The 11,086-nt window shown below is 41.0% G+C and overlaps 1 protein-coding gene across 1 annotated transcript; it reads left to right on the top strand.

Annotated features, from left to right (window-relative positions):
• The first annotated feature begins 1,559 nt into the window (after nucleotides 1-1,559).
• On the top strand, nucleotides 1,560-10,346 carry LRIT1 (leucine rich repeat, Ig-like and transmembrane domains 1). The gene is made up of 4 exons (XM_065672812.1): nucleotides 1,560-1,681; nucleotides 4,450-4,916; nucleotides 6,940-7,245; nucleotides 9,094-10,346. The coding sequence occupies exons 1-4, from the start codon at nucleotides 1,560-1,562 to the stop codon at nucleotides 10,062-10,064; spliced, it is 1,866 nt and encodes a 621-aa protein (XP_065528884.1). The 3' UTR covers nucleotides 10,065-10,346.
• Nucleotides 10,347-11,086: the final 740 nt, after the last annotated feature.

Here is an 11,086-nt window from a genome sequence, read left to right as displayed (position 1 = left end):
AGTGACAGGTGCTGAAGGGCCAACAGGATGTCAGATAGTTTCTGCTTCAATAAGCCACATTTGATCCCACACTCCCATTTTTTTGGGTGAAGCAGATGGCAGAGTTCCTATTCTCTAATCACACAATCCAGGATTTTAGTAGAATTGTTCATGTTTTATGTTGAGTGAGGCACCTAGGACTCTCCCCTGTACCACTCCTGGGCACTGAGGCTTTCCTTAGCTCCAGAACTGGAAAAGAATATTCTCCTAAAGCATCTCTGAAGGAGTAGAAGTACTCTCTGGTTAGTGCCATATTACTAGCTGTTCAGCACTATTCAGTTACTCCTTGTTTCTATTAACTTTTAACTTGTGTTTTCTGTTTTGTGTCTGGCACAAAGGTCAGTTTTTCTGCCAAAGCTATAAAGCAGTATAGCTAGGAACTGGGGGAGTAGCAATCTGATCACTTTGAAAGTAATAATCTATTAGTTTCTCCAAAGCTTTTTACTTTTAAGAGTGTTTCACACTTGTGGTGTGAGTGATTTATATACATTTACATGGAACAGAAAACAACAGTCTTTATAAACAGATGTCATTGCTAGTATGAATGAAATTCTGCTCCCATCTCAAGTAACAATTTCTTAAGCTTTATATTTATGCATATCTGGGCTCTACTCATGCATTGTGTTCTTCAGAGTCAGATGAAGACAGCTGAAAACATGGGTGGTCTCCACCAGCTTTGCAGTTACGGCTGCCTCTGCTAATAGATGGGAACAACTGTCTTCAAGGAGAGTGGACAGAAATAAATTGACAGTCAGTCCTGGGATGTCCTTAAGACATCCCATCTGAGCTTTTCTTAGCATCCCTAAAGCTATTCCACCACCCTGCATCAGGTGGTACTCCCGAAAATGGTCCCTCATCTGAGCTTTTCTGTATCAGCAAGATAGAGCATAGTGCTCAGTCCTTCAGGTGTGTGCTGGTCCTGGTATAAGCTGAAATATGAGTGTATTTACCGGGTTCTTAATTGTTTGTCAATATCAGGCATGTTGCCAACAGTTCAATAACTGTTTGATCAGTGTAGGAGTTTTAAAAGAATATTCAGCATTTTAATATTGTCACTATGTATTTTAGTATTCTTATATAGGAGGCTTACCTTCCATTAACACAAGAAACTATTTTTAAATACTGTGGTTCCCTGTGAGGAAGTAAATTACTGCTAATTCCTAGTCAGATAACAGTTATCTTGCGTGTGATGCAGGTCCCCCAAAAATACGTTTGCTTTTTTCTCGCAGAAGAGCCACAGATTGCCCAAGGAGGGTGTTTTGATGGTGCTCCCTGAGGGAAGAAATACTGTCAGTACTGTTCCAGGAAGCAATAAGCACCTTCATGAAAATAACTCAAGTCCCCATCCTTAATCCCTGCCTATCCTTTTTTATCTGATGGACTCAGCGAGGGCTGGAAGATCACAGTGCGGCTGAAAACAAAAGGGAGTTAACAAGATGTGACCAGTCAATGGATAAAACAATAGGCGAAGCCCTCCACGTTGTCTAGTTCCCAGGTGTCCTTCCCATGCACAGGTAACCATGTGGATCCTGGTGAGTTTTCTCTGCTGTGTAACGCTCGGAGGGCTGCCACGGGCGGGTGGCTCGTGCCCATCGCAGTGCAGCTGCGCCTTCCACAGCCTCAGCGAAGGGACGAAAGCCAGGTATGCCGATATCTCACTGGGGGTTGTTGCTGCTCTTTCTCTAGGTGTTGGAGATTTTATTTCTTTTCCTCTGTAAGGATGCTCACAGGAGAAAATATTGCATCCAGGCTCCCTGTCCATTATTTTTCCAGTTGCTTTGCGCTCTAGCTTTATTTGCAGAGGATTAGCTTTTAAAAACACAGTAAGCTGATTTCAGAGAAAGCGTTTGGGCATCTCATCTGTGAGAAGTGACATAATTACCACTGGTGCAATAGCAAAAATGGAATAAAATTTAAATATTTTCTTTCTTTTTTTTACCTTTATGCTGAAAATGCTAGTTTAAAAAAGCTTTATTCTGCTCTGCTGGTTTGTTTCTGAAGTTTAACTAGATCTGGTTTATGTTGTGGTACCACAAACTGCAATTCCATTTACTTGAAAAATCCTTCAGATGGAGATTTTAGGCAAAGCAACAGGCTCTAGATGAGAATGAACAATAACAACAAGACAATAATAATACTAAAAATAAATGCATATAATTCTCAAACTGTAAATTTTCAGTTATAAAAGAAGACAAGACCAGAAGGACCCCCATTTTTGTATACAATGCCCTTGTACAGACATTTCTCTGGAGGACTGTAATTAAAAAGCCTTCCTGAAGGGTAATCACAAAGTAATGATCTGACTTAAATGAAACACAGGCTACATTTTTATAAGCTGTGGCTCACAAGTAGAGGAGGTTTTGTGACAGAGATACAATATTTGCAAAATCTTTTGGAAGAAATCTTGCCTAGACAAAACCACGGTACTGAAATGAAAGGCTGTCCCCTGTATTTTGGATCTTCATGAAATAAATCTACTTTTTTACTGCTTTTATGGTGCCATAGATTTAATACCAGAAACTTTCCCAGTAAGAAGCATGATAGAGACACTAGTAATCTGCAATTGTTAAAAGGGAGTGCAATAGCGGGAGAACCAATTATTGCTCCATAAATGTCACAGTTCGCAGGGGAATTTCCACTCACTGACTGTAAAAAGCTGTACTGTATTATGGTAAGACACATATCCATTAAGGAGTGTAATGTGACCTTTTTTTCTGCATTATGATTCATATTTCTCACTAGTAGAAGGAGATTATCCCATGGATTAAACGTTTAGTGCCCACTGACATAGTTTAGGGACAATATGAGAAGCACACTGGTTTACTGCCATAGTGCCTCTGTCATCAAACATTTTGTGTCATGCCTGCACGCACACACACATACACAATGTTTTATTGAAAGAAGATTTCTGGATTTTTCTTATTTGATAGATTTTTATCTTTCTCAACATCTCAACTTTCAGCTGAGGGTAAGGATTTAATGCTGCAATAAAAGTGCTGGATTAGAGTAATGTACTATGCTTTGATTATAAATTAACAATTTAACTATAGGCTCAAATAACATTTAGCTCTGGAAAGCTTGCATGAGCAGTTCAGCTATGTTATTTGTTTTTTTTGCTGATAGTAGAGAAATAATTGTTTTCAGTAAAAAACCAATCTGGTTTTGGCAGCTTTGTAATATTCTGTTTATCAGTCAGGCAGCAAGATAAGAAAATGTTGCTTGACTGATCACACTACATTACTTGAGGTATCTTGTGTAGCCTGTGGAGTGGGACATGCCTATCTAACCTGCTACCTTTTGCAAGGTGGCTTTGTATTTTGTTAAGAACTTGCTTTTCTCTCATTGTTCATAGACAAAATAAAGTGCAGTCTGAGAGACCTATTTTGTCTCCCTTCATTCCTCATGGCTATCTACAGTCCCACATCTTGGCAAAGTCAAAGTCAAAATTTCTTGTACAAAGGCTGTAAAAATATAGCATAGGGTTTTTATGATTTGACCTTTATAGTTTAGAAATATGAAGGAATGATTAAGACACATAAATCTGCCTTGTTTTTAGTATAGCATTTTCCAGAGAGTTAATTTTCTGCACTTTCAGTCTCATAACTCTACATGCCTCGTTCTTTGTAGAAGATTGGTTCTTGGTAGTCACTCTAGAGGAAGAAGGTTTCTGCTATGAGGGTGATGGGGCTGGAAGAGGTTGCCTAGAGAAGCTGTGGCTGCCTCATCCCTGGCAGTGTTCAAGGCCAGGTTGGACGGGACTTTGTACAACCTGGTCTCGTGGAAGATGTTCCTGCTCATGGCCAGGGAGGTTGGAACTAGATGATCTTTAAGGTTCCTTCCAACCCAAACCATTCAATGATTCTATGACTGTATACACCTTCCAGACTATTTCATAGTAAAGCAGACCTGCTGAAGTGTATTTCCAGTGGGTTATCTTTCTTATCCTCATTTCACAAATCAAAGATCCTGTACCATATTTAATCTATATTGCTTATTGCCATTCCACAAGTCAGCAAGGCTTCTTTTCGTATGTCTTTTACAGTTCAGTTTATGGATCCTTTTAATTTAACACGCACTAGAGTCTTCTGTTGTGTGTGAATGTTGTCACTGCTGTCTATCATAAGTACTCTAAAAAAAATGAAAGAAAAAAAGAAGCAGGAACACTGTATGGCCCAGACTTAGACTCGCACCACTCCAGCAGAGGCACAACACTGCAATCTCTTCAGTCAAAAGGTTCATATGAATTACTGCAAGTTGATGTGCTTATGGTGATGATGTAGTAGAGATCAGCAGCAAGTAAGAAGAAATCTTGTGAAAAAAGAAAGGTGGATCAAAGTCTTACATATAAATGAAGTTTCAAAACCTGTTCAAAATGTGAGAAAGTCACATCTGTGTTTGTTTGTCCACCAGGACAGTGCTATGTAATGACCCGGAGATGACCCTCACTCCTGTGAACATTCCTGTAGATACGTTCAAGCTTCGGATAGAAAAGACAGCCATCCGCAGGGTGCCAGGAGAGGCTTTCCACGGACTCCACAATCTTGAGTACCTCTGGATGCCCTATAACTCCCTGGCCAGCCTCAGCGGGATCACCTTCAAGGGCCTTCATCGCTTGCAGGAGCTGAGGCTGGATGGGAATGACTTAATATCATTCCCCTGGGAAACCCTGGCTGACATGCCACAGCTAAGACTTTTGGATTTACACAACAATGAACTTACCTCAATCCCTCCAGATGCTGCTCGTTATGTCAAGAATATCACATACCTGGACTTGTCCAGCAATAAGCTGATGACCCTTCCACAGGCTCTTATCGCCACGTGGGCCAGTCTCCAGGCTGTTCCTTACTTCCCCAACGATAACTCCAAGATGATCTTAGGTAAGCGAAGTGCCTGTCATTTTGCAGGGGGCACAAATGTCAGGAGCTCTGCATCTTATTGCACCATTTTCACCCACTGGGGTTACCACAGCAAGTACACTCTTGTGTATAATTTAATACCCCATATAAAGTGAGCATATTTGTTTGCATATTAACGACCTCACCTCAGGCATCCCCATCACCATAAACTTCATCACTTACTTGAATCTTTGTAACATAAGCCTGGTGACTCTTGCTCAAGCCCTTTTATTTATTGACACTAATTTTTGACAGAAATACAAATATGATTAGAGCTCCACATCATTCATGTGCTCTTTTCTGATTATAATTGCTATGAAATAGATCCATTTTAAGCAGCATTAAATAAAAAGATAGATATTTATTATGCCCAAATTAAAGAGGAATAAAGGCAGCACTTTGCACAAAATTTGGGTCAGGACTGCCAGTTTGTCTCTTTCCAGAGCCTTGTTTATCATCTGTTCACACAGAATTAAACCCTAGTCTCCCCAAAGCCACCCAGACATTGTTACGAAGTCTTTTTAATGTTGTAAAGTTACAAGAATCCACTTTTTTCTGGTGGTCGTTCTGGGCTCCTCAGAAGTATGGCTTTGGGGTAATTGTTCATTTTTGTCTCTGAGGGTACATTACAGATGACTGTCTTGAATTCTCCTAGATGCAGTATCCTCAGATGAGGTTTTGAGCACATTTACTAGTTCTGGGGATTACTACTCAGCCTTTTAGCTGTCATGCACTAGTTCAAATCCATGCCAGGCTGATGATGGTTACGAGTTGCCATCTGCTGTCTTTCCTTGCTATGAGCTGACCTAGCTCCACTGACTGGTTGATCTGTGGACTGTGTGCATCTGTGTGTACTGCCTCTACAGCCATGTTCTCTGGATAAATTTAAGGAAGAAAAGTGTTTAAAACCAGATGCAGTGGAAAGAGACTTAAGACTTTAAGGAGATTCAAACTGACAACTACAAAGTTTGCTCCATAGCAAATGTTGTTTAAGGTTTCATTAACATCAAGAGAGGAGCAGATTTTTTGTCACCTTGTTTTGCCAGATGCAGTATCAGTTCTTTAAGCCAAAGCTGGCAGTTTGGGATTGCCCATTTTGTTTGTGGCATAGCAAGACACTGCCTAGATCATAGTCTTTATTTTTCTTTAGAGTCAAGTTACATGTGAAAATGTTATTCCATTAAATATAGATTAGGAGAGTATTCTGTCAAGAAGAACATGTTGTTCATGCCTTGATCATCATGACCAACCTGAGATTTTTTTATAGCCAGCTGTGCACAGGTTCCTTGTGCCAGGATCCTAAAAAATTAATGTAGGAAAATGACTATAATGCTAAGATTAATACTGTAATGTATAGACACTTCAACTCCTAGGTCCTATCCTGCTGACACCCATTGGGACCAGGTATATGAAACACATGTCCCCCAAGGGAGCAGAATGGGAGAACACAGCTGCATGTTTCTGTTTCACTCTGCTCCTGACTGCTTCTCGTGGAGGTATAAAAAAATCCATGAATAGTAAAGAGTCAGCCTAGTTCCTCCTTTGTCAACAGTGCATCATTGTGACTCCCTTTAGATCCCTTGCTATTTCAAGAAGTACCTTCAATGGTAGCCTGCTGGCTGATAGTCTGTGCCAAGGCTGCAAGCTTTTGTGCAGGAGGATCACCCACAAGAACCCACAGGATTTTGCCATGCAGGGCAGCAAATGCCAGGGCTTTAGGCATGCCACAGCTTCAACTGCAGCTGGGGCGTCTAGCCAGGGAATCTGCAATAAATTGTGCATGAAGTCAGAAGCAAGCTGCTAGCAAAAATGCCAGAAGCCACAAAGCCAAGCTGAACTTTCATTCTTTACTTAGCCCCTTAACTTTAATACATTAATTAATAAGAAGTGCTCTCCCACCAAGGTCCCCTGCTTTCAAATGCCTTTCCAAGCCCAGGGAAAATGGTCTGCAATGGCCTTAGAAGGTGCTGTTGGAGTGACTTAGTGCTCTGATTTATTTTGACAGGCTTGCAAGACAATCCTTGGGTATGTGACTGCAGTCTGTATGAAATGGTCCATTTCTTAAATTTCCAGTCTCCTAACATAGCATTCATTGAGCCCAGGCTGAAATGCTTCACCCCCCGGAGCCTTGCAGGAGTCTACTTCAGCCAAGTTGAGCTAAGGAAGTGTCAAAGCCCTGTTGTGCATACATCTGTAGCGAAAGTAAAGACCATCCTGGGCAGCACTGTGCTACTACGATGCGGAACAACGGGGGTGCCCATTCCTGAGCTCAGCTGGAGAAGAGCTGATGGTGCTCAGCTAAATGGAACAGGTGAGTTTGGTTTAAGCTTTTCTCCTGCACACGGGATGGGTGAGGGAGACCTGCATGTACCGACTCTTCAGCAAATGGATGCTTCCGTGACAATAGATACTTCCCACTGATAAAAGACCCTAAAAGGTGAAAGTGGTGCAAAATTAATAATCACTATAATTCAAAATATAATTCTGTAATTATAATTCTGTAATTCACTATTGCATTGTGATTTTTCTATAAACTGTGGAATTACTTACATGTTGATGTAAATATCATCAGATAAATGTATGCTGTCATGTATAGGGTTGGTTTTACTTTTTTTTGTAACAGTTGTGGTAGTGAGACGAGTCAAGGGGTTTTCTGCAAATCTGTTGGAGCTGAAGAAATATGTCCAGCTGGAGCAAGAGGCTATATTAAGTCTGATAGTTATTCACTCACTAAAAAGGCTCAAAGTAAACTCTACATACACTTTCAGGAAAGCATTCTCTGTTTTATTTTTTTGTTGTGGGTCTCTTTCAAGTGTAGGAGAGATGCTCACAGCAAAATGGATAGACGTCGCTGTGAGGAGCAGCTCTGCTACTTCTTGCACATAATGTACAGCAGAACAATGACTTCTGCAGATCCCAAAAAGGGGTATTTATTACAAGTGGTTCTACTGCTGTGAAAGAAAAATGCTCTCTCCTCTGTTTCTGTGCACCAAGGTCCCCTGTAACCCTTCTGTGATATATTTTGTGCCCCATTAAATCAGACTTCAGGACCTTTCAATAAAAAGCTAGCTGAAAATTATTTCTCAACAATGGCAGCTTCTGTGCCAATGTTATAATATGACTGAAATACTGGTGTTCTGAATAGAAAGGAGTGAGAAACAGCCCACGATCTGTATGCATGGCTAAGTGCCATAGGAAGACCAGCAGCCTTATGTTTTTTAATATACCCATTCAGTAAATAATTAAACTGAAAAAGTAAGTTCTGATGCCACTGTATTTTACTACCATTGGAACGTGTCCTGGTTGCCAAGGCTGGATCCTGACCCCACAAGTGGTTGGGAGAAGTTTGCATCGTGTCTTACCTTTGCCTTTCAGACATCTCCCTGGTTTTTAACTGTCAATGGGAAAGCGCAGAGATAGTATGTACTCATCCTAAGGAGGCTGGTTAAATAAGGAAGAAAGTGCTTCACCCTTTTTCCTGATTCCAGCTCTTTTTTTCTGCACAAATAAAAAGTCAAAAAAGAGCTAGTTTTAGGCTCCTGGTAAACCAAGTGAGAAAATCAACACACAGCTGTGTACGTATCGTTCATTGGTAAGTAATCAGACTTCCCTGTGTTTGGGTCAACATAAAAACCTGCATGAATTTAGCAATAAAATTGATATTAATTTCCAGATATTTTTCTACATATAATCTAAACTAATCCATATATGGTTGTTAGAAGAAAATCTCAATTATTTGTATTTTCTGTGACTCAGAGGACTGCATCTAATGTTCAGATAGATTGCGCTACTCTCTACTGCTTCCGCTCTTTTAGTATGGTGCCTACATAAGAGCTTTAAAGCTTTATTCTTCCTTCTTTTCTTTTTTTTTTAAATTGGAAGAACCTTTCCTATTTTGTTTCCAAACTGTCAGTTTGGAGGAAATCGCATCAAATGCTTCGTATATATGTGGTCTGAAACAGTGTAAATCCCAACATAATCTAATTTTAGTGTTACTGTCCTTTTCTTGGATTTACTTTGATTTTGCAGTGTTCTAGGTGGCAAAAAGAAATTATTCTACTATATCGAGCAGACATGTGGCTGATTGAATCTTAGTATTTAAGAAACCATGTTATTAATTTTATTGATTATTGCCTATTACGTTTTTCCTTCCTTGCAGTTCACCAAGAGATTTCCAGTGATGGGATGAGCTGGTCTATTCTGGGCCTGCCTGTAGTCTCTTATCTGGACTCTGGAGAGTACATCTGTAAAGCAAAGAATTTTCTGGGGGCAACAGAGGCATTCATATCTCTCATCATCACAGACTCAGAAAGCACAGATGACCCCAACTCTAATGGCAAAGGCGCATGGAGTGGGAAGGCGAGTGGGATGGAAGCAGCTGCCTACAATGACAAGCTAGTGGCAAGGTATGTTATCACCACCTCCACTGTGCCTACCTTGGGCACTGGAGAGGGCATCCTCCCAGATGTGGCACAAGATAGCAACCCCCGAAACCTGCTGGTGAGTCCGCCTACTGCTCAGCAGGAGCCAGAGAGAATGGTGAGGTCTGTCAGGGTGATAGGAGACACTGACCAGAGTATCACCCTGGCCTGGAAGGCTCCTCTGGCAAAGAACACAACAGTATTCAGTGTCCTCTATGCCATCTTTGGAGAGAGGGACATGCGGCGGATCAACGTGGAGCCAGGGAAGACCAAGGTCACCATTTATGGGCTGCTGCCGAAGACCAAATATATTGTGTGTGTCTGCGTAAAAGGGCTGATCCCCAGGAAAGAGCAATGCATCATATTTTCCACAGATGAAGTCGCCAGTGCGGGAGGGACTCAGAAGCTCATCAATGTGGTTGTCATCAGTGTGGCCTGTGTCATTGCTGTTCCTCTAACACTGGTGGTCTGCTGTGGAGCACTGAAGAGGCGCTGCAAAAAATGCTTTGTGAGGAAACCCAAGGAAATTCAGGAGTCCTATGTCACCTTTGAAAGCCTGTCCCCTGGGGCCAAGGCAAAAGGTGTAGAAGGAGAATACTTGACTAGACATACCCCCGATGAGTCGAACAGGCTGTTGTCTGCCCGATCCAGTGTGGATTCAGAAGCAATACCAAAGATAGAGGGGCAACCTAATGAATACTTTTGCTGATGGTAACTAGACTGACTGTCAGCTCACTAGATGGAAAGCACATGGCTGTATATATAACTCTCTTCTACAGCACTGCAGGCCACCCTGTCAGTGCTTCTGTTTCTGACATGTTCTGGGGGACGATGCAAGAGGGTTGGCCAAGTTTTACAGAAACATATTGCTCATCGCACATGAGGTTTGCTGCTTTTACCCAGTCAGAAGCTTCTGTGACAATGGCCTCATTCTCCTGGACCACTTTTATATTCATAAGATGAAGTGTGCACACTGAGTGTGAGCATATTAAGCAACATTTCTGAGTGTATTTACTTGGTGTTCTTTAGTACCTACTCTGCAATATGCTAAGTATTTCATTTTCAGTTCTCTTGGTATTTTTTGGTTGACAAACAGGGGAGTGTTTAGTAATTTTAATATAAATATCTATGAAAGTAAAGATTGGGAGTCTTACCTTTTACATCCCCCATGTTTGCATGAAACATGCAGCTTGATGCTTAATAAATCAGTAATGACAGATGCACAGCAATTGTTTTCAGTATGTCTAACATAAAAGCAGCTCTCTGTTCTGCATTCAGGGAAATGTGCAAAAGAGATAGAAATCAAGAGACAAAACCAATCCACTCCTAAGAATACATAATAAAGAGCATTTTGCAATTGCATTTTGGCCCTAAACTCTATTCTTAAGATACAGTATCTTTCCAAAGAGATCTTTGAGTATCACTTCTATCACTATCACTCACTGGCATTTTCTAGCTGTATTGTAACTAATAGAGTATGTTTTATATCAGCTGTGCTAGTTAAAAACCATACAATACTCTACTCTGCAAATTATGTGAGGTGTTATAATGCTGTGTTATCAGTCTGAAAAACCTATGTAAGGCAGTTCTGCAAGAATCTCTCAGACCAGCCCTATCAGTGCTGCTGGCTCTCTTGACAAAACTGGTGGTGAAGACCAGAGGGCTCAGTTAGGTACCTTGTGGGTTGGTCATGGAAATATCTTGCTCTGTGCAGAGCAGGGGTATGTGATG

This window comes from Lathamus discolor, chromosome 3, assembly GCF_037157495.1.
Source record: "Lathamus discolor isolate bLatDis1 chromosome 3, bLatDis1.hap1, whole genome shotgun sequence".
Lineage (NCBI taxonomy): Eukaryota > Metazoa > Chordata > Aves > Psittaciformes > Psittacidae > Lathamus > Lathamus discolor.
This window is presented reverse-complemented; position numbering and strand designations above follow the sequence as displayed.

What these genes read in the sequence shown, in the direction of transcription:
- LRIT1 (XM_065672812.1), top strand. Translation starts at nt 1,560, where the DNA reads ATGTGGATCCTGGTGAGTTTTCTCTGCTGTGTAACGCTCGGAGGGCTG. An exon ending in AGCGAAGGGACGAAAGCCAG is followed by an intron (nt 1,682 to 4,449) that starts GTATGCCGATAT and finishes TTTGTCCACCAG; the next exon opens with GACAGTGCTATGTAATGACC. An exon ending in TGCTCAGCTAAATGGAACAG is followed by an intron (nt 7,246 to 9,093) that starts GTGAGTTTGGTT and finishes CCTTCCTTGCAG; the next exon opens with TTCACCAAGAGATTTCCAGT.